The 23076-nt window shown below is 47.0% G+C and overlaps 1 protein-coding gene across 6 annotated transcripts in view; it reads left to right on the forward strand.

The window, feature by feature from the left end:
* smtnb (smoothelin b) overlaps positions 1-23073 on the forward strand; it is a 47235-nt gene extending 24162 nt beyond the window's left edge. For 3 of the 6 annotated variants that reach the window (XM_037097690.1, XM_037097692.1, XM_037097695.1), the window contains 14 exons: positions 2315-2991; positions 4114-4165; positions 5322-5930; positions 7827-7900; positions 15485-15658; positions 15946-16021; positions 16478-16510; positions 17376-17555; positions 17791-17853; positions 17945-18026; positions 18109-18285; positions 18379-18505; positions 18646-18797; positions 21504-23073. In XM_037097690.1, the coding sequence (XP_036953585.1) occupies positions 2315-2991; positions 4114-4165; positions 5322-5930; positions 7827-7900; positions 15485-15658; positions 15946-16021; positions 16478-16510; positions 17376-17555; positions 17791-17853; positions 17945-18026; positions 18109-18285; positions 18379-18505; positions 18646-18797; positions 21504-21657 (2630 nt within the window). In that variant the 3' untranslated portion in view covers positions 21658-23073. Of the gene's footprint in view, positions 1-2314; positions 2992-4113; positions 4166-5321; positions 5931-7826; positions 7901-15484; positions 15659-15945; positions 16022-16477; positions 16511-17375; positions 17556-17790; positions 17854-17944; positions 18027-18108; positions 18286-18378; positions 18506-18645; positions 18798-20374; positions 20553-21503 lie in introns of all 6 variants that reach the window. The other 3 variants (XM_037097691.1, XM_037097694.1, XM_037097693.1) reach the window with 3 other exon arrangements.
* The last annotated feature ends 3 nt before the right edge of the window (positions 23074-23076 follow it).

Genomic DNA, 23076 nt, shown 5'->3' on the forward strand with positions numbered 1-23076 from the left:
CAGCGTCCTTCTCATGGACGTGGGTTTGGGTGGTGGGGAAGCAACAGAGAGGGAAACCCAACGGCCACACCTCAGCTAAATTAAGCTGATACCAGAACAAAACTATGGCCCACATGTGACTCGACGTGGCGGAGAAACTTCCCACTGTTCCTTATTTATCCCTGCCTTACAATTTAAACCAGGGTGAAGCTCGGGCCAACCAAAAGAGACCACCATAGAAAAGCAAAGAAGGAAGGCGCGTTTTTAAACCAATCAACAAAGACTCAGACGATTGTGGTCAGGAAAGGACGGTGTGGCCAGTGTGGACCGCTGGTTCTGTTCAGCAGAGTGGAAGTGGCAGAAAATAAGAGCTTTACTTCGACGATCAGTGGCAGGTTTCTCTCTGGTCTTTGAATGTAGCACAGACGCATACCTCTACCTCTCAGATGGGCTAGCTTATATTTACATGCTTCACCTCAATGACCATGTGTCCAGATGTACAGTTGAAACTATAGCTATGAAGGCTGTGATTTAGGAAATTGAATGCTTGCAGAGCCTCGAGGTCACAAAGGAGAGGAAGTTACTCGACTTGAAGTTTTTAAACGAATGCCAGTTTCACGCAGAAGTCCTGTGAAGGTCCGACCTTAGTCTGCAGCTGACACACCGTGATAGTTACTGCTCAGACATAGGAGAGTTTACATTATCTAGTCCCTCCTTGACTAGATAATAAAACAGTATTATACGGTTATTATGATGGGTGTTACATTTAGGTTTTGTACCATCCCCGCTCAACCTCCCATCAGCTTTCACATTACTAGTGTTGTTCCGTCCCCATGTCAACACTCGTATGTACACAGTCCACAGCTGCTTTAATACCTGATGTCAGCCGTAGCTGAATACACAATAAAAGTACTCTGGCGAGGTTTGGAAAAAAAAATAAAAAATTGTGGCACCAAGGTGTGATAAACCCACGCGAACGCCCGTTCATCAGCAGGCGAGGCGGAGTCTGTAAACCCGTTCACAGCAAGGACAAACATGAGTTCTCCTCGGGTCACTGCGTCAGTGAGGAAGAAGCACAAAGACAACCCTCGCTTAGCCTTTTTTTTTTTTTGTTTGTGCTCTTTATATTGACTGCTGGCAGCAGAGTGCAAGAGCTGCTTTTGTAGCCATTTCAGAGAAAAAAAATGGCAAGCCTCTCATTACCCAGGAGCAGTGGGGATTTTCCCAGAAATCACTACACAATGGACATCACAGCATCCCAATGGCAAAAAAAAAAAAACAACCCCATGAACAATAACGTGAGGTTCTCACTTAAGCCACAGTGGAGCAGTAATTGAGTTTGGGTTGAGTGCATCATTAGATATGGACACTGCTGTCTAGTGGACCATGTTACATAATCATCTGGTCTGTTTAATCAACAACTTGCTGCCATAAATAAATCGATTGTAAGCAGTTTAGCGAGTGTCTTTTTTTTTTTCTCGGGAGGTGTTACGCAATAAAAGCTGTCACAATTGATCCCGTCTCGTCCCGAAGGTTAAGAGAGAGATCGCTGCGGATGCCGTGCAGACCGGAGCCTCTCTTTGATTTGGTTTGTAAATGGCAGGCACGCATACTCGGTGAACCCCGTTCGGTTGCAGAGTTGGTGCAAACACGGGTCACACAGAAGGGTTTTCGTGCCTTGGTGTGTGTACACGGGATCTGATACGCTCTCGGTTTTCTCTGTTTTCGTTATCTGCGGTGCGTACGCAACCTCAGATATTCCATCACTTGAAGCGCCGCGGGGTGCTGGAGGTAGGGACCATCACGGGGGGAGGATGTGGGCGCCGCTGCGTTGTTTGGAGTGTGGTTTCCTGAGGAGAGAGGGGGCAGTGAAGGACAGAGGGGAGGGGAAGTACTTGTCCTAGTCTCCATTTCACCCCCGCTTCCTCCCTGACTTCTCCTACTTGCATACCGCCTATAGTTGCGCCACATGCTCCCTCTCTTTAGCTTTGACCACTCCTTCTCTTTTACGCACATCCACCATCACAATCTCACACAGATCTCGCTCAGGAACTGAGGCCAGTCTGGAGGAAATGCCTACATCCCCTCAAGTCTCCACGTGCCTCCTTTGTGATCCCGAGCGATACTTTCTGGCCCGGCCTTTCACGGGGCCCCGGAGCCGCAGAAGTATTTCATTTCCATCAGCTAAATCTCAAACTTCACCACCTACTGCTTCCTTCACTCACACAATAATAACATCTTTGCTTTAGTTTCATGATGTGAGAGGACGAATTGCATGAAAGTCGATCAGAAAAGCTTTTTATTGCTCACTTTTCATTCTCGTTTTCTGTTTCAGGCTCCAACTCAGGCATGGTGTTGGTTCTGGATCACCTGGTGAAGGATGACGGCTCTGGACCGGCGCTGATCCAGCCCCAGAGAGAGGCTGTGACCACAGAGCCTGAACTGGTGCTGTCTCATCGTCAAAGGTCCGACTCCTCAGCCTCAGACCGCAGCGTCACCAGGTCCAATCTGGATTCTGTGGCCTCAGAGAAGAGCCTGGGCTCAGCCTTCAGAGCCCGGCTGGACTCTGGAGCCTCAGACAGGAGCCAGAGTCCGTCCCAGCGTGGTCGGCTAGACTCTGGGGCATCAGAGCGGAGCGTCAGCTCCCAGTCCTACGTCAGACAGAGACTGGGCTCAGATGTCTCAGACTCTGGTGGAAGACCCCGTTTTGGCTCTGGGTCGTCAGACAGCGTCGGCCTTCTGTCAAGGAAACGGACGGACTCGGGGACATCTGACCGGAGTGTGAGCATGTCCTCTGAGGAGAGAGGTCCAGCGGAGGAGGCGGAGGTCGCCATGAGTGGTTCAACGTACAGCACAGATTCAGAAACCGAGGGCAGGAGCGAAGGCCGAGCCGACCAGGACCAAATCGTTGACCAGGACGAGCCTGACGGTGCCGTTCTGTCTCGGAAGGAGCCTGCGAATGGCCTGCTCAACGGCAGCGCCAAGGGAAAAATCGACTGCCAGAAACAAAAGGTAGAGTACACAGTCCTCATCAGACGGATGCTTCTTGTGTTCAATTCAATACTTAGAATAACAGAGTGGAGAAAATGCAGCTTTGTCGCAATGAAGGCACTGCTGCCAATCAAACAACACAGGGGACACACATCTCCAGTCAGCTGAAATTTTATCAGACTGTTCCGATAATAAATCATAAAACTATAAGGATTTACATTATATTGACCACCAAAATAGATGAATCAGTGGGATTTCAGTTGGACTTCCTAAATCCTGGAGACCGATTTATCCACCGCCACTGTGAAAACGCCACAGAGAGAATATCTTATCAAAGCCACTGACAAGCAGCAACACAGTGTTCATCATAACTACACCACTAGAGTGGGGTGTTGAGCTGCACAGCTCGTGTGCACCACCAGACCGCACGCTCCATTTCTTTCTTTCCATTTCATTATTATTGTCTCTGACAAGAAACCCCCGATCCTCCATTCCTCAGTGACACCCAGGTCCCATCGGCATCCATAAACACGTCACGCTGAGCTCATATTAGGTGCTGTTTAACTTCTGGTTACTTGGCTACACAAACAAACTGTGCACCTGACTGTCTCTGCTTCACCTCAGCGACGTGTCAGCCTCACCTGCTGTCAGAGAGGGATAGGCAGCGTTACGGGCCAGAGGTTCTGTCTCTCCTCACTCTGCAGCACAGAGAACACACAGAGCTGCTGCTGCTGCTCCGGCGCTGACTTTTAACCGTTAAGCAGCGTTTACCATGTTGGGGGCTCGGGTCACCATGACGCCATCGCGTCGCTCCTCTAAATGTGTTTACCCAAGGCTGGCCCCGGACTTCTTTTATTGTTCCCTGCAATATACGCTCATGCTCAGTCTCCTGAGAGTAATGTAAACACTCTGGGGCCCATCATGGCCCCGCTGCCAAAAAAAGAACAGAGGCCCAGTGCTGCACTCCAAACACAAATGTTACATAATGAAAACACCACCGGTTGATTCTGTGTTTAGGATTATGTAGGACTGTGTGTGTGTGTGTGTGTCACTGCTGCCATGTTGAACACGGATCATCCGTTGACTGATTATTATTTTTCTGATTGTCACGTTTCCTGTTGTGTTTCTTTGTTTCTTGCTTAGATAACCAATAACAACGATCTGCCCCTCACTCATGGCAAAGCAAAGGATTCTGGTAAGAGACAAAAAACAAACATCTGTCATTTTCAGCTTCTAAATGAAGAGAATTTGCAGCGTCTCTCTTTTAAATCTTTGTTTATTCAATATTACAAACTTAAAATTGCCTAAGTCTGGAAAACAGTGATTTTTCAAGTTGTTTTTAAGATTCTATAGACTAAATGATAAAGCCTGACCGATATATTGATTGGCTGAATTGCCCATCTCAGATATATCTGTATCAATGTGTATGAAAACATTTTGGTTTCAAAGAATAGTGCAGAAAATGTTGCTTGGGGTGATTTATAGATATTTAGTTAAATTTGGTGTTTGATAACCACATTTTAGGGATCACTGCAAAAAATGTCTGAATATCAGCTGATAAATTGATCAGAATTTTTACTCCCTGATATTATTATCGACCCCAAAAACAGCAGATTAACCTATAATGAAACGTCTACAGCTCTACATCCAGAGATTCATGGTTTAATTGACGAGCTGCTCGTTACATTTGTCTTCGTCATCAGTGGAGGTGTGTGATAATCTCACACCAGCTGTGTTAGATCCTGTAAGCCTCCTGTGTATGGACTGTGACCATATAGAGCCACTCACAGGAGAGAAGACATGTTTTAATACTCGCCATTTGTGACCGTGCTCTTCTCTGTGTCCACTGTACTGTAAACTGTGGTTTTCCTCCCAAGCATCACATCCTTTTTTTTTTCCCTTTTGTCAGGATGACCTCAGTGAATATCTTCTCCTATAATCACTAGTGTTCTTTTCCGTCGGAGAGCCTGAGCCAAATCTCATGGGCTTTGTACACATTATCTGACAGTATTAAGGATCAGGGAGAGAGGGGGGGGAAAAAAAAAAAATCCATGTGTGGAAGAAGAAACATGTCCTGAAAAGTCCACAGAATAGGAAGCGAAAGAAACGGGGGGAGGTTAAGTCAAGCAAAAATAAAGAGGCTGGAACAAACCGTAGAGAGAAGTGGAAAAGAGGAGTGGGATTTGTCGAGAGCTTTTGATGTGGAGGAGGAGAAGATGAGAGCGAGAGACTATAGAGTGCTAAATTCAGCCTGAATAATGGAACGGATCAAGGCTCTGTGTCTCTGCTGTGTTGAGTTTGAGTTTCTGTGATTTCAACTCCCCCCCCTCTCCTGTTTCATGTATTTACAGCACCTGAGAAGAAAGATGTCGTCTTGGAACAGTTCAACCGCACCAACTCTGTGCGTGATCGGATGCGCAAGTTCGCAGAGCCCCAAAATGTCCCAGCTGTAAAGAAAGCTCCTCTGAGGAACGGGACCACCTCTGGCAGCAGCAGCGGCGGCGGCCAGACAAATCACTCCAGAGCTACCGAGCTGTTTACACACACAGCAGCATCCCTCAGCACATCTGGAGACAAGCCAGCGAGGCCCCATGGAGACTCCTCCACGTCTCACACCTCTGCCGCATCCCAGAGTCACGCCATATCTCAAGCGAGAGGCGTGGCCAGCAAACCTCTGTCTTCTGCCGGCCAATGGCAAAACTCCGTGGGTGGGACGAGGCATCCAGCTGAAAAAGATGTGCACGCCTCCAGTAACTCAAAGGAAGACGGGACCCCAGGGAGAGCAGCTGGACAGCAGGTCACCCAGGGAGAGGAAGACCCGGACATGAAGACTTTCCTCACCATCGAGATCAAGGACGGGCGCGCCGCCACCTCATCCACGTCCTCTCAGAGGGGAAACATCGTACCCATCACCAACATGGCCCCGCGCATCAACACCAGCGCTCTGGGGCAGAGAGCAGGTAGGAGCATCAATCTTAAAGCTGCAACTCTCAGACTTTAGCTCTAACTAGCTCTGACTTGCTAAGAATTAGTTCAGGAACACTTGTTATTTTGTCTGGTTATCCACCTCCATCCTTTATATCTCTCTGTGGAGTTTTTACAGTATGCAAAGCTGCAACCTACCATGTTTCAATCTGTATGAATCTTAATTTAGCAGCTAGATTGTACTTTCCTTTGCTAATTATCAACATGACGGAGTCCAAGTCGCTGTGGGAGGCGACGGCACCGAGGATTCAGTCACAAGTGGGATGGTGACAATGGTTTTTGTGAAGCTAAACAAGGAAAAGCACATGGATGAGTGGGGATGGATGTTGGAGCTGAATATGTAGCAGCACGGTTGTACTGAGGGGCGTTTGTTATAGAGTGGGCAGGTTGCTGGAGTGCAGAGGGGGGTGAGGTCACAAGTAGCAGCGAGTATATTGAGACAAAGGAAAGAACAAGTGGCCGTGTCAGGCCGGAGTGAATAGTTACAGTGTCACAGTGAAGTCCACACAGTGCAGCGTTTTGTTTGTGATGCGCTGTTGATACTCTCGGTGAACTTGAACAACACACGCTGACTTTTATCAGTCATTTGGACATGCATTGAAATAAAGAAGATGTTCTAGATGGCGAGAATGTGGAGGAAGATGTGTTCAACGCGTGTAATACTTTTCAGTGGAAGGACACAACAAGTGAGGAATACATATATCTCAACAGCACTTAGTGGACACGTGAAGACGATGAGGTGGAGGACAAGTAGAAAGAGGACAGGAAATGAGGGAAGAGCGATGGGAAAAGGACGTAACGGAGGCCCGCGGGCTGGACGTGAACCAGGGATGATGCAGTTCTTGGTCAACACCCTGAGCTCGAGGCCATCAGTGAGCCACGTTGATAAAAACATAGGAGATGGATTAATCAGCTGTATCAAACCAGCAGTATCTGATTTTCAGTGAATTATTTAATCTGCTACACTCTGTAGAGAGACACGCTAACAAAAGTGCAAGTTTCTCATACTGTCGGATCATTAATAGGCACGATTAGCAGTGGGCTTGTCTCCTAGAAACATACTGTTCCTTGTAATGTACTGTACATACTCGTAGTGCAAACAGCACCGGCGGAGATTCATTGATTGCTTGAAACAAAAACATAAATAGCAGGACTCTCTCCTCGTTGCAGAAGCTAAGCTGCTACAGCTGCTCTTACGGTCTGTCCAAACAAGATGTCTTAAGTTTCAGCTCTTCGCAGCAACCGGGACCTCCAACCCAAACAGTTTATTTAAGACTCAAGCCGAACCTATGCAATTACAGCCTCCTCACCTCTTACAACGAGCTCCCCCCATCCCTCAGCGGACACTGGCAGCCCCACTGGGCTCCTTCACGAGGGTCATAAGGTTTCTTTTCAGCTCAATTTGCCTTAATGACTTTGGGCTCCTTTTTTGGGAACCTGCCCGTCTCCTGCTGACTGAAGGCAGACGGAGATCGTGTCTCAGATTTCTCTTAAAAGCACCCAAGAATCTTCAATGTACACGATGCTGCGCTGGAGTGCATCAGTCCTGTAGTTTATGATATAGATTGTTTTATGCGTGCGTGTGCTCACGCTTTCAGGAGAATGTAGAGGACTGTTTATGTTAAAGGTGCCGTCACGTACGTGTTCTCACTTGTCTTATTAGACATGAGTCTGTGTTGTTTATGACACCATGGCAGCTTATGCAACTGACTGATGGCCACCGCCAACACTGTGCAGGAACGTGCACAGGTCTCAACTGTATACATGCACGTGGGGGCTCTTGTTCAAGCCATAACTGTGGATTTGTGAATGTAAATGTTTTATACTGAAAAAAAACATGTTCATTTCTGTCCGTGCTATGTGTTTTTCAGAGCTGACCCTTGGCCTCAGAGCGACACCGTTCAAGGTCTCCTCATCCAGCCTCTCCTCCGGATCTTCCATCAAGGTACAGTCTGTCTTTACAGATTCATTTCTGGGAAATTATCACAACACTGAGGTGCCACAGAATCCCGACAAACCCTGTCCAGTGTTTCCTTTCCCATTCCCTTCCAATCAAAGATTAACATTTTGTTGTCATGCACTGCTTCAGTCCCAGCTCACTTAATTGAATTCCACTCTGTTTTTCCTGCATTCCTATCACCACAATCACCTATAAGGGCCTGAAAAGCAAGTGAGCCGGGACGGTGAAAGACAGACAGAGTGTGAGAAAAGGAGGGAGAGGAGGGAAGAACAGTGTTTATCAAACACGGAGTGGGTAGCCAGTCACATCTGTCCTTGTAGGGTATGTAAAGGAGAGTGAGGGAGAGGGAGGCGCTCGGGGCATTCCTTGTTTTCTCCCTTCGGGCCGTGCCCACTGCGATTCATCAAGGAAATGTTTCCTAAATCACACCTGTCTGTCTTCATCCAGCTGCTTTAAAACACATGTTGACACAAGCTCTTCATCGCATCTTTTCTGAGCGGGCTGCAGCCCAAAGATGCAGCGCTCTCCCTCTCTCTCTCTCCAAATTTGTGCAGCTGAACGTGGTCAGAGCTGTTTAGTGACAGCGGACAAGTGACTGCTGTCAGAATGAGCAGGGAGTACAAACGAGTGACCTCTGGGGTTAGGAGGAGCTGCTAAACTCCCATTTGCTTCATTCCTTATCCTCCTTTCTCCACCATGAAAGGAAGTGTCCTCATGAATGGAAAGTGGGGGATTGAGAGGGTGAAGAGAGAAGAAGCAGTGTCCGGTGCACTTTTTAATGACTCTTTATTCCAGCCCCTTGTGTCGGGCGCAGAGGTAATCTGGTCGTGGAACCAGGGAGCTTGTTAATGAGAGCTGGGAGGCGGCTCCACAAGGCTGCAGGGTAGATTTAAGGTGTTGGAATGAGACTGTCTCCATCAGTTAGGCCCTTGTTGAGACACACAAACACAGGGGCACGAACGAACTAAGATACCGCAGCAGACTCTTGCGTATGGAAAAAGGGGGATTTTTCAGGACGAGGACAGAACCTGCAGATGAGGTTTATACCTGTCTGAGCGGAGTGCTACTGCAACAACATGCAGGTAACGTCTGTGTGTGAGTGCTGTTGATATTACTAAATATGTACAACTGAAGAGTCTGCATCACAAAATCAGCTGGGTTTTTTTTTCCATGTAAAATGGTTAATTTACCTTCAGGATCTCTTAATGTTTCCAGCAGAACAGATTGGACTACTTTGTTTCATTAGTTAAACCTTAAACTATCCTACTTAGTCTGTGGTTTGTACTGGTTCAGGACCAGTGTAAAGCCACCGGCCTTAACACTGGCTGCAAAATGCATCGCTCCAGACGTTACGGCATGCTCGCACCACCGGGCTGCGGTGGCTGTCGCACGCTGACGGGCTGATATTTCACCTGCGTCTGCTGGGTTTGCTCAAATTTGACCAATGTGAACACTGAGCGCGAGGTCTTGTTTACGCCTGGCATTTAAACGTGGCGTTAGAAGGCATAATGTTGAAAGAGAGACTGAAGACTTTTCTATAGGCAGCATATTAGTTACTGTTTACTGTATTTCTCAAATCAGACATGTTTATGTTTGATAAAATGTTCCCTCCTTCATAACTTTAGTGTATTTGGTGAAATCAGTTGAAACGGTGCATTGGCAGACAAGAGGAACCGACACCGAAGCTCTGCTGCATCAAACTGACTTTACAAGGAAAGAAACGCAACAGCCCTCAAATTTACTCATTTATTAGATGGGAGTCTGTGGATACTGTCAGTGTTCACAGACATCTGTTGCTTATCTCTGCAGATAAGAGACTCCAAACACTTAATTTGCATTACAGTGAAACCAGACAGACATCAGTGGAGCTGGTGGCCCTTCAGTGTTGTCCAGGACACATTTGCATACACACTGAACACACTCTCAGTGATCTGATCTCAGTGCTTCCTCTATGCGTCTTTGGTGCATTTGCACTTCTACTCACATTAGAGCTGAACTGCTAAACAGGACCGGACTGACTCTGCTAATGAGATTGTTATACCAGCAGCAGACACAGTTGATTAGCATCAACCAGGGGGGACGCAGCCCGGTTACCTTCAGACTGATCCGGAGACCACCTGTTCTCTGACTCTGCCTGGTTTAGTCAAAGATTAAGTCCGTGTGAGCGGAGAAGACGTGTCAGCGGAGGCTTCATATTAACGTGGCCTTGTGTTTTGTTTAGCGAGAAGAAGTGTGTGGATATCGAGACAATATGCAGTGTCAGATGAGTTTTAATAAGCTCTTCCTGTTTGGTGTTGCTGATTGTTGTTTATTGACCACAGTGGTTCCTGCCTGGGACTCTGATCTGTTTGGGTGGTCCGGGCTTCTCCTCGGCGGTCTAACTCCAACACGCACAACCTCCATTATTTCCTTAGTGGTATTTTTTTTTTTAAATTCCAATAAAACATGTTGGTGCTGATAGCATCAGCTCTTGCGGTGGATTGAAGTATAAATTACAGCCCATTTTAAGAATGAGCGTTGTGGCTGAAGTAAACAATGGAAAGACTTTTAAACAGTAAAGGACTAATGTGAGTGAAAGAGACGAAGCTGCTTCTTTTTATTTAGTATAAAGGCAAGACGAGGATTAAGTTAATGGTAAGGTCAAGAAGCTTGCAGTACTTCAGAGTTTTATTTCAGACAGGTGAGCCCAGCAGCTGATTATTGATGCCTCCTGCTCCGACTGATCACAGCTGCTCTCGCTCGTCTCGGCAGTCCGTTCGTGCCGATCATCGCGCTCGGCCTTGAACAAACAAACGCAAATAATGCCTTTGTTTTATTACCGGGGCGATGACAGGACAGTCAGACAGTTCCTCTTGTCGTAGCGATTACCACTGGGTCACGTTGTTAAAGCGCCGCTGCATGAATGTGGACACGCAAGGCCCCGCAGTCAGCGAGATGGTGTCACCGTCACACAGAGAGGAGAAAGCACCCCGTTGTTAACACACTGCTGATCCATGACACATTCTGGTTATCCAACCAGCTCACATGTGTCACAGACTGAAGCCAATATGTTTTTTTTTTATTTTATTCCTGTTGTTTTATTGCAGGCTTAGAGAGAGACGTGTTTTCCCTCTTTGCTATGTTGGTTCTTCCTCAGACTGAAATCGCTGCGTTGCTTTTTTTTATTTCGGAGCTCAGTTGGACGCCACAGTTTTTTGGAAACTCTTGTAAATAGCAGCGGAGGGTTTGCAACAGCCGCAGACGCCGTCACATATAATTAAATCCAACTACTACATTAGAAAATTGTTGCCTTTTTTTAATTTCCTGGTCTTTTTATTTGTCTTGCTGCTTGTCTTTCATGCTTTACCCTGGCTAAAGTGCTTCAGTGCTTTGATGCATGATAAGTCGAGGGCCATGTCCTTCACGGGTTTTGACCCACTTTCCCTGCTGCCTGTCACATTTCCCTCCGCTCTCCCCGGAGGCCAGATTCTTCCTGGGAACTGTTTTGCTTACCTATAAATCCCTGGAGAGGCCACTGTTGCCCTTTGCTATGCCAAATTATTATGATCTTTAGATGAGTTATGTGTTTCTTTGTTTTGAGAGATACACATATTGATTATATGTTTAAAGTTCAGATAAGTACGGTGAAGTCTTCTGCTTAAGATCAGTTTCATGTTTGTGATCCACTGACAATTATCAAGAATCTCAGGTTTGTCACATTTCGTCATGTGCGGCCTCATGCTTTATATTCTGACTGCATTTAGAAATGCACAAAGTACAACAAGATTTCTCTGCAATATGTCAATAAATCTTTAGTTGGCATTTACTTGAGCATCTACGAGCGACGTCCTCGCCGCAGACTTCTGTCAGCACTCTTGGGGAGCTCTTAATTTAACACAAAAGCACTTGAAGCATCCAAACGAGCCACAGCTGGGACCCTGCTGCTTTGCCAGTAAGCCTAAAACCAAATCTTGGGAGGGCCACGATGTCCTTCCCAACATCCTTGTGCCCAAAACCGTGGAGAACTGCGCCCTGTCATGGCCCCCTACACTTTGTCCTTCATGGACTGATCTTCCCTCTGGAGGTCTGCCTTGAATCACAGCCACACAACTCAACTGACCTGATTAGTCATGACTCGGCTGCATTTGGTCAGAAAGCAGTTTGAAGGGGGAGAGAGCGCTAATGTACAACTCTACTCGGTCCAGGCCTAGAGCCACCTCTAAACCCTCGCTGCCTGCCAGTCGAGGTGTGAAGGACAAGGGCTCTAAATAAAAGGAGAGTTGAGAGAGGGAGGGGTGAGTTTTCTGAATTGTTGCCCCTACGATTCCCCCTCTGGCCTCCACCAGTGCCCCGGGACTGACTGACTCAGAGGAATAATGGCTTGGCTGGAGATAAATAGACACGTCCACGGCACCTGGAAATAAGTGGGTGGGGCTACTGCTGCCCGGGAAACGGGATTCCTCGCATGCTCATTGGCTGTCAGGGTGTTGGCCGGTGAGGCTCGGCTCTGTGCTGGGGGTATAAAGAACACACATTGTTTTGGAAAGTCACTGCAGAGAGACGGACTCAGAAGGCCACAACCAGCTGATTTGTCCGATCCTACTCGCCAAGTTTTTGGGATATAAAAGTGGACTTAATCTAAAAGGACTTTGGCCAGTGTAACATTGAGTGGGACTGGTCTGACCATGCCTGGAGTGAACTTGGACTTCCTGCCAGCCTCAGAGGCTCCGGAGGCTTTGGGCAGCCCAGATAGTGCTTGCGCCGAGTCTGGTCTGGAGGAGGTGATTGGCGACCTGCTTGCTCAGGAGGAGGATGTAGAGGATGAAGACGGGCAGTTTTGCAAGAGCAAATTTGAACTGACGTTACGGTGTGCGGTCGGAGAGATGCATAGTGACCTGCAGGCCTTTGGGAAGCGAGTGGATGCCCGGCTGGAGGAGGCAGCAGCTCGGGTGGCTCCTCTGGCCGAGGCCCTCGCCAGGATGCAGGAGGAGAATGCGAGGCTGAGGATTCAGCAAGAGAAGCTGGTGAGGCAAGTGGAGCTGCTGTGTCAGGTAATGGGGCTACCTGAACCGTTACTACACGAGCTCCCCAGTGAGGAAAGCTCACCTTCACTCCCGTGTGAAACCAAAGCTTCATCTAGTGAACCTCCAGCTTCGTGCAGCGATCCTCCAGACTGCCAACGCCAGGACGCTGCACCTGAAGCACCACATGATCCATCATCCTGCACTCCTTCAGATTCTCCATCCAGTGCACCCCAGGATGATGCTCCAGCTTGTCCTCTATCAAGTGCACCCCAGGAAGTGATATCATGCAGCCAGGACTCAGACTCTGTATCCACCGAGACGAGCACACCTCAGAAATCGGAGCCTTCACCTGTCCCTCATCCGCCCACCTTTGCAAGCCGCCGCTCCCTCTCCGCTCCCTCGTTGATGGCAAACATTTGTGACGACAGCACGGTACTGCTCTCTGTTAACGGTTCAGATCGTGACCCCCTATTATTGTACATAAGCTGCTTGAAGAATGGGAATGTCTTTTGTCCCGATGTTGACTCTACCTGTGGATCAGCTGGCCATGAGCTTTACGTGACATGCCAGCGACACTGTGTTCTGCTCACGTACTCGCTGACCGGCTGTTCCGTCCCTCTAAAGCTCCCCATTGGTTTTAATCTGACATTTATGTTCTCACTTCATTTTTAAACGAGCTTGACCATCTCGGCTTTCAGTCAGTTTTGACAGATTGTGTTTATGTGGAGGACTTCACAGCAATCTGTCATGGAGGTATTCCAGTCCTCTAACACCATTTGTTTCCGATCGTGTCCTGGCTAGCACTCGTGTGTGTGTGTGTGTGTGTGTGTGTGTGTGTGTGTGTGTGTGTGTGTGTGTGTGTCTGCATGCAAGTGTCCTGTTGAGACGTAACACTTCCTGGTGGAGGAAAGAGTGACCACGTATTAACAGTCACCATGTCCCTGGCGTCAAGTTACATAAAAGCATCCATAATGTTCACTTTGGCAGGAACATGAACTCTTTCAAGAAGGTTTTACTGTGCTGGCTTCAGCACAAGAACAACATTTAAGTTCTCACATTCCCGTTATACAGATGGATGCACAGATTCATGACTGTCAGGATGACAACCGTGGCTTGTAGCCTTGTGTGCTCTATGTACTCTCGAGATCCCATTACAGTCCCTGTGTGTGTGTCTTTGTTTGTGTGTGCACTGGTGACATTTTGAGGGATATGGAGTATTTGCGGCATTATCTTCAGTTATTCAACCTGCCCGAGTTCATATTCCTGTCTAATCCTGCAGAGACAGCTGGGTCTGCCAGTCAGCTGCTCTCAGAACAGATGATTGAGTTAATGAGGGGTCACCTTATCAGTGTACAATATTGGTTATATATATAATTTTTGTGGTTGAGACTGTTTTCAAATAGATAGCCCTTCCTCCACTAGAGTGAAACTAAACAGAAGAGTGTTTGTACGCCACAGTGACTCATTCTGATGAGTAAGTGGACTGAAGCTGAATCATACATGACCCGAGCACTGGGGGTTATCTAGGATTTTCTCACCCCACACACATTCCCCTCGTTGCCTGACTCGGAGCCCTTGTTTGGGTGAGTTGTGTCCCAAAACATTCCTCGCCGGTCAAGTGGCTCTCAGTCTAGCTTGACCCGTGTCCAGAGAAACCAGTGACCACCCCTGATCACACAGCGCTGTGGCCGCGCTGGGCATCGTCCCTCCCCGGTGAGCCCTGGCCGGGCAGCTGTCTGAGCTATAACTGGACCAGGACTTACAACAAAAGCATTAAAGCCACAGTTAGAGCCCATAGGCTGCCGCAGGCACTCAGTGCCATATGAACATTTAAGAGGTGTTTCTGTAGATTTATGTTGGTAGCTAGCCAGGTTTACCTTAACGACCTATAGTGTGCTCCCGGCGCTCTGCCTCCTCCTCAGCTTGCTTTTTCGCTCTGCGCTCCTTCTTTGGTGCACTCGGCAGAATGGATGGCTTTGGATGTTTTCCCTCAGAGTTTATATCTGCTAATGCATTGTTCCCATCTGCCAGCTATACTGGTGTACCTTACCTGTCACATAAACTCTTAGCTCGCAGCAGCTCAGTATCATTCAGACACTCGGTGTGTCAGTCACACTCCATGAACCATGTTAACAGTAACTTGGCAGAGTCGCTCTCGCTCTCATGTGCTTGCTGTCACCCTCGCCCGCCTGGCTGCACGGAAGAGGGGATGGAAGAAATGATGAGATATGGTTAGTGGGCAGTCTTGGTACAAAAGGAGATTATTAGAGTGAGCCTACCTCACACACTCAGGCCTATTATGGCTGCAGTGTGTTTTAACCACAGTCCTCTTGTGCTTATTACATCTCAGATGGCAGGAAGCCTCAGTTATGTTTCTTTAAACCCTTAAACTTTAAACTTGAGCCTCCAGATTGGAGGATTCTTCCTGGCAATGCACATTTCCACCTACAGGCGCATTAACTCCAAACTCTACCATCTTTTTATGTTGTTAATGTAACTGTGTGTCGTTCTGCACACACATGCTCTTGCTCATGCTGTGTTTGTTTGTGTTATGTGTCTCACGCAGATGGAAACGGAGCCCGTTGTGGCCTCTGAGCCGGTGTTCTCAGTCGGACCGTCCGTCCAGCTCCCAGCCATCCCCAACGGCTCCAGCACTCAGGCCAAACCCGACGAGCGCTCCGGAAAAATGACTGCCGAACAGCTGGCTGCCATCGAGGACGAGGAGCTCCTTGACAAAATGGTACTTCACACCCAAGTTATAATTCTGGGTGATTTAGAGTCAGTAGCACCACTTTGTTGTAACAAACAGATCGGCTTCGGTCATTCAGAACAGTCGGGTATTCACAGCAAATCTGTGCAGCTATGTGAGGGTATATTTGGAGAAGGTACAGCCTAGTGCTGCGCGTGTGTGTGTGCACAACGCTGTGGTAGAACTGCATGCTTAAATAGAGCCGTTGCCACTTTGGCCTTTTTGTTAGGAATGACGTCTCATTGTTTCCACTCGTGTGTTTTTCTTTCCTGCCACAGCTCGATGAGTCAAAAGACTTTGAGGAGAGGAAGATGATCCGTGCAGCCATGAGAGACCTTCGCAAGAAAAAGAGAGGTAACGGCAACTACGCAAACGTTTAAGCTCCATTAATATATTCATCGTGATTGCGCTCTTCCTGTCTTTAAACACACATCCTCATTATAATCAAGCCTGATGATTCTTAATGCACGACCCTGTTTCCAAAAAAAAGTTGGGACACTGTAAAAGCTTTTCAAGGACGCTCCTTTCATACCCAGACATATTATCTCTTACATATTAACCTGTTGAATGTTTCCAACAGGTGGGGTTTTTTTTTAGCACTGAACAACTTTCCCAGTCTTTTGAAATCAATAGAAATATTTTGTCTCTGTGCAGATTTGGCAGGTTATCACACTCGTCCCAGTGTCACAACTCTTTTGAAATCAGGCTGTGCTTCTTTGTCCTCATTACCAGTATTATCTCAGGCTATTCTTTACACATTTTTAAATAAAGTTGCCATTTCCACATTATCTCTGTCCACTCTGCCCTCAGAGGTCATGCTGGGATGTACTCAAGAGGAAATAGGTAGGACAGGTTGGTGTGCAGTGTGCATTAACAGTTGAAACTTGCCTGCGTTTGTGTTTTTGTGTGCACCATCCTGTCACTGACAGAATACACTACAACAGTTTATCCTTGTGTGGGATGATAAAGGACATGTTGACAGTTTTGTTGATGTGCATGAATCCTGCTGTCGAGTGTCTCACAGTCACCCAGAACAAATGTTGTCTATTCTGTTTTGCAGCGAGCATTCACTGCGTGGTTTCACCGGGCGTCGTGTTGCATCAAGTCGACAGTTTAACTCTTTTTAATTGGATTCCCTGAAAAATCTGTGAAAGTTTGGAGCGTGCAAAGGGACCAAGAGTACCCTTAGTGACCTGATGTCTGCAGACACGGCCAAAAATATTAGACAGAATGAAACAGTGAGTTTAAGAATAGATGTCCAAGATTAATGCTGCGCAGTATGTTTAAATATATGAACACACTTTGATAGAAGCTGTGCACGTGTTAAGGTATCAGTATTCTGGACATTGCTGCACTTGGCACGGCCTTCCACAGGGGATGATCAGAGTGTGTTTGCTCACTTTGATCTGCGATGTTTGTGCAGTATGTATTACTTGACAGCTCTGGCCCGGCGGTCAGCCTCCCACCTGCGGGTGTTTGTGTGTTCAGAGGAATCCTACGGTACTGTGGAAAGAACGCAGAAATGTATCGCCTCAAATTTGGAAGCCCTGTTTTAATCCGTCTTTGTGGCAGTCAGATGAGGTGCTGGCAGTTTGTTTGTCCTCCTCCTCCTCCTCTTTTTCCACTGACATCATCTCTCCACTTTGTCCATCTCCTCTGCTCTTCTTCCTTCTCCTCCTCCTCCTCCTCCTCTTCCTCTCCACCTCAGACCAAAGAGAAAAGGAGCGCGAGACCCGTCTGCAGGAGCTCCGGCAGCAGAGAGATGAGCGAGCGCAGAAGGGTCGCCCGGGGGTCGGATCAGGAGAGGTGGTGATGAGGAAGGTGGAGAAGTCGGCGGATGGCTCCAGCCTCAGCCAGGTCACCAAGACAGACCGCTTCGCACAGTCTGGTACTTTCTGCATTCCTGAACCTTCTATAAACCTTTCTTGAACCTGAATTTAATCATTCAAGTCTTTATTTACAGGGACTTCTTACTTTACAACTGCAAAAACACAAAAAGCATCCTGGGAGGAAAAAGGGAAAGACGGAATTATAATGAACAGCAAACAGTATAAGCGGATGGAAAATAAATGAAATGTCCAAATATATAAATCATTTAATAAAGTGTTTATTTGTGTGTTTAGACGACGGGAGCAGATCATCTCGCAGCACTGTCGTCGAGGCCAGTTATATGCAGAAAACAGACAGTGAGTCATCACTTCATTTCCCTCTCTGGTTCTGATTACAGTCTCAAGACCGCTGGTGTTCATATGTCTTTGTGTCTGTTTATTATCTCAGGAGGGACAGTGCAGTCGAAATCATACAGCTTCTCCTCTTCCACGTCATCTTCCTCCTCCAACACCAGCAAAAAAGTCGGCAGGTAGGTAGAGAAACATCAACACGGCGGTGACACTAAGTGTTAAATCCCCGGCTAATTCGGCTCTGCATGTCTGCGCCTCCAGTGTGTTCGATCGTGAGGACGACACGTCTTCTCGTGGCGGCGGCGGCGGCCTGGCGGCCGTGGAGCGGAGGCAGGCGGAGAGACGCAAGGAGCTGATGAGGGCTCAGACTCTGCCGAAGACCTCCGCCATGCAGGCTCGCAAAGCCATGATAGAGAAGCTGGAGAAGGAGGGAGGCGGGTAAGGATAAACAGAGATGTATCACTACCAAAGAAAGAAGACGAACAGGTCAGAGCGTGTAAATATTAACAAATACCTTGACTTTCCCTTTAGCCCTGGAAACCAGGCGGTCGCCAAGGTAAACAAGGTCCAGCGCTCCACCAGCTTTGGTGTACCCAACGCAAACTCCATCAAGCAGATGCTGCTCGACTGGTGCCGCGCCAAGACCCGCTCATATGAGGTAACCCACTGTGTGCTTAGTGCTCGTCTTTAATCTCAGCCGCCGAAGCTGTAGCTGATTATATTCTCCTGCTCCGGGAATGTTTCCATCATTCATCTACCACTGCCTCTGTATTGACTCTGTTTGTCTTTTCCCATCAGCATGTGGACATTCAGAATTTTTCATCCAGCTGGAGTAACGGCATGGCATTTTGTGCCCTGGTGCATAATTTCTTCCCCGAAGCGTTTGACTACGGCTCCCTGAGCCCCAGCAACCGCAGGCAAAACTTTGAGGTGGCCTTCAGCACTGCAGAGTGAGTACGCACACGAAAAACACCCAGTTTGTCCCAGTAACATGTCCACTAACCACAGCAGTGCTTATTGTCGTTAAGTTTGGACTGCAAGAGTGACTTTGCTGGAGAACGTCGACTGCAGTGACTTTTTTTTTTCTTCATCAAGCCAGTGAAGAATGAGAGGAAACCAGCAGAAGAAGCTACCGCAGGCTGAGCTTTCCTCCCAAAGTCTAATGATGCAGACATTTTCTTCCATCCAGTCACAACTTCAACGGCGCACGTTTTTTTTGTGCTGCTCTCAGCTCAAACCTTTCCTTCCCTTTCTCTCAGTCCTCTGTATAAACCCACCCCCCAGCTTTTATCCAGCGTTATTCTTGAGTCTGAAGTGCAGAGACGGACCGACAAACACGTGGAAGCTGCTCGACTGATGTCCTGGTGTTAACTATCCCTGTCTCTCCCAGGTGTATCCCACCTCCTCCAGGCTGAACGATCCTCCGTAACTGCCACTACTCTCATTACTCCACCTCTAAATCTCCACTCTCTAACTGCTGCGACTCCCTCCGTCTGCTCTAAACCAGAGACCCGCGAGCAAAACCCTCCCCAAACTACCACCAGGTTAAAAACAAACGGACAAGCTCCAATAATATCCCTCCTGATCTCCCTCCTCTCTTGTTTCCTTCTCTCTCTCTCTCTCTCTCTCTCTCTCATCCCACCTGCATCACACCGTTCACACTTGTGAAGCTCCCCACCCACCTGTGTGTGTGTGTGTGTGTGTGTGTGTTCACATGCTCCCAGTAGGATAATGTCCATGCTGATGTTTTTAATTCATCATCTCCTCTCAACACCGGATTGTCACCCAACCACAGCCCCTGTCTTTCCAGCTTTTGTGTTGCACCGTCACTCACTTCTCCCCCCACCAGGCACCTCCCGACTCCTCGCAGCATCTACCAATCCCAACACACACACTCGCACACACACCATCCACTGCACAAGTGTGTTTTTTTTTAGAGTCACCAATATTGTTGTATTGTGTTGTTTTTCTTGCAGAATCCTTGTTGTTGTTTTTCCCACTGTCTTGAGGTGGTCGTATTCAAACAGCCCAAACTTTCTCGTCTCAGTGCACAGAAAAAAAACAAAAAACAACAACAAACAAACAAAAAGGCTGAATGAGCATCACCCGACGCTCATTCGACATTTTGTTTTGTCTCATGTGTGTTTATGTGTGTGTGTTTGCCACACGCTGTACGTATCATGATGTTCATGAAGCATGTTGACTCATGGATATGTTTGTGATCACAGAGAATGTAATGTTATTGTTTCTTTTTGTGTCCTTTCTCTCCCCTTTTTGTCATTTCACCTTCGATCTTTTTCATTTGGCTGCTCACTGCTGTTTTTTTTATTTTTGTTTTTCTTCCTCCCTTCCTTCCTCTCTTTCCCACACTTTGTCCACTGTCTCTGTCCTGTTCCTCCTCTCTTCCTCTTATCTGTACTTCAACCCGGTCGTCCTCGTCCTCTTCTTTGTTCCTTCGCCTTTCCTTCCTCTCTCCTCGTCCTTCCCCACTGTCTCTCTCCTCCCCCCTGCCGATTGCGGGAAACAGGAAACTAGTGGACTGTCCTCAGCTTCTGGATGTGGACGACATGGTGAAGATGCGCGAGCCGGATTGGAAGTGTGTGTATACGTACCTGCAGGAGTTCTACAGGGGTCTGGTGACGAAGGGCCTGGTTAAAACCAAAAACTCCTCCTAGAGTCGCACCCCACCCAAATCTGAACCCATGGTGAGAGAGGGAGGGGTTGAACCTACGATGGGACCTCGGTTCTGACAGAATTAATGGAATGGAGGGTGTGTGTGTGTGTGTGTGTGAGAGAGAGAGAGAGAGAGAGAGAGAGAGAGTGTGTAACTGCATGTGTTAAGCAGCTGATGGGATTTACTGTATATCAGACACGGTGGTTGGGAAAACTCCTTTCGTGGCTGCATTTTGGGATATTTGATCCTTCATGTTAATCTGAAGCTACTGAGATCCAAAGCACCAAACATGGTTTGCATGTATGTGTGTGTGTGTGTGTGTGTGTGTGTGTGTGTGTATCCATGTGTCCATTTCTGCATAGCCAAACTATGACCCAGGCAGAGAGCCAGGACCATCTGCAGCTCAACACTTTAAAAGGAACCGCTGCATCACAATGTTTCAAACTGAGGACTTAAGAAACAAAGCAGAGAACAGAGCGGTCGTGTTGTCCGCTGACTTTTTATCGAGTGCGACTTGTAAAGCCTTTTAAAGACGACGCCGCGACAGCAAAGTGCTGAACGCTCCGTGTCTACAGCTGCTTAAATAACAAAACAGATTTCGTGTTGTTGACGTTTAATTTCTCATGTGAGCGATGATACTCTAACAGGACGAGTCAGAGCGTTTGCAGTATGTGGAGATGATGCCACCATGTGGTCACTCTCTGCACAGCTCAGACATTTGAAAGGCAGCTTTAAAAATAGTTTTCCACGTCTTTATGGACAGTTTAGAAACAATTTCCATGATGCTACTTTTTTCACATATGCAGCTGTGCTCCCAAAGACACTTTGATGTGTTAAATTGGTGGCGTTCCCCTTTATGATCTGTAGAAAGCAGCTGATGGATGATTGAATATGAGTCCGCTCCGTCCCTGGTTCTGTCCCGTTCTGTGTTTTCCTCCTCCTGGTTCTCACACACACTGTCTGTTGTGTGCCTCCTCCTCAGGACCTACGCCAACTGCATGCCTCTGCTGGAGGTGGAGGACATGATGATCATGGGCAACAAACCCGACTCCAAGTGCGTCTTCACCTACGTACAGTCTCTGGTAAACCACCTGCGCAGATACGAGATGTCCATGGGTCGGCCCTGTGACCTCTGACCTGTGCTCAGTGAAGCACCGGTTCTGACCCGTTCCCCAGCTCCATCTTCACCTGATGACCACCTCCACATGTTACAGGCTGGGACACGGAGTTGCACATCTCTGGTGGACATGTTGAGGATTGTGTGTATGTGTTCGGTTTGCTTATTATCTTTGTTGGCAGTGGTGTCGTGTATTCATTACTTCAGTTCTCTTCTGAACACGCATGGTTAAACACAGAGTCCATCTTTCTCCAGCAACAGAGCGCCAAAGTTTTCAAAAGACTACCTTTTTAAAGCTTTAAGATTTTACATCTTTCTTTTTTTTCTTTGAACTCAAACTCAGCTTTGTACCAGGTGATATTTAAAACACGGTGGCTGTGTCACTACGCAGAGAAACGAGGAATATTTTTATAGTATTTCCCCTTTTTTAAGTTATTTATACTTACATCTTCTCTGCCACGCTTTCGTGATTAATTTTAATTTCCTGCCATCGCTGAAGAAGAAAAATACACCTGACCTTACGACGCGTTATTTGGCTTTCATTTCGGTACTTGTTCTTTTCTTTTTTTTTTTTTTAAATCATACTTGGGTTGCTTGAAGTATTTTAATTAAGTTATTCTCATAATGGTGTAATCAGTTTAGTATGTTACTATGTGATACATGAGCACAGGGATTTTGTTTCTTCATTGTTCAAATGGATGCGAGAGTTCAGCTCACCTCTCTGAACTCTCCAGTGCTACTGAGAACATGTTTCAGACTCTTTTCAACATTTGTACCCCCACCACTGTGTTACTGTATCATCATAATGTTATTCTAACAGCAGATAACGCTTGCAGTCTGTACAAAAACGTCACAGAAATACTGCCGAACACACTCACACACAGCTCTCTTAGAGGGCTCCTTATTTATGCTTGAGTAGATGTTTTTTTTTAAAAAATACGTTTTATTTTGTATTTTTGTTAGTGTGTACATTATGCTTTGAAAAGTTTTTTTTTTTGTTTAAAGTGAGTCCATAAGCTCAAGCTACCGGGATGTTTTGTAAAACAAATTTTGGGGGCGGTGGTCACTCTCAGGACAAAGTTAACAGGCCTGATGAAAGCCGGCTTTCTGTTTTCAGAGTTTATAAGAAAGCAGGACTGAACATTGTTGCCGAGTTAATATTTTATGGTGTATGAGGTTAAGGAAAATTTTTAAAAAAGAAGATTTTTATTCAGCTTGTAAAATTTAAGGTTCCTTTTTGAGAAGATCAGAGCTTATTTTGATGAAAAAGATTTGTTTTTAGTAGATTTAGAGAAACTTTGCTGCCAACTGAAAAACGAAAACCTTCCACGAAGCAGTGAGTGATGTACATAAGAGCTTAAAACACAGTATAATTTCATGTTTCTGTGCACCACAGGTAAATGTGACTTCAAATTAAACCAATTTGAGAAATGAACAC

Source organism: Acanthopagrus latus, chromosome 5, assembly GCF_904848185.1.
Source record: "Acanthopagrus latus isolate v.2019 chromosome 5, fAcaLat1.1, whole genome shotgun sequence".
Lineage (NCBI taxonomy): Eukaryota > Metazoa > Chordata > Actinopteri > Spariformes > Sparidae > Acanthopagrus > Acanthopagrus latus.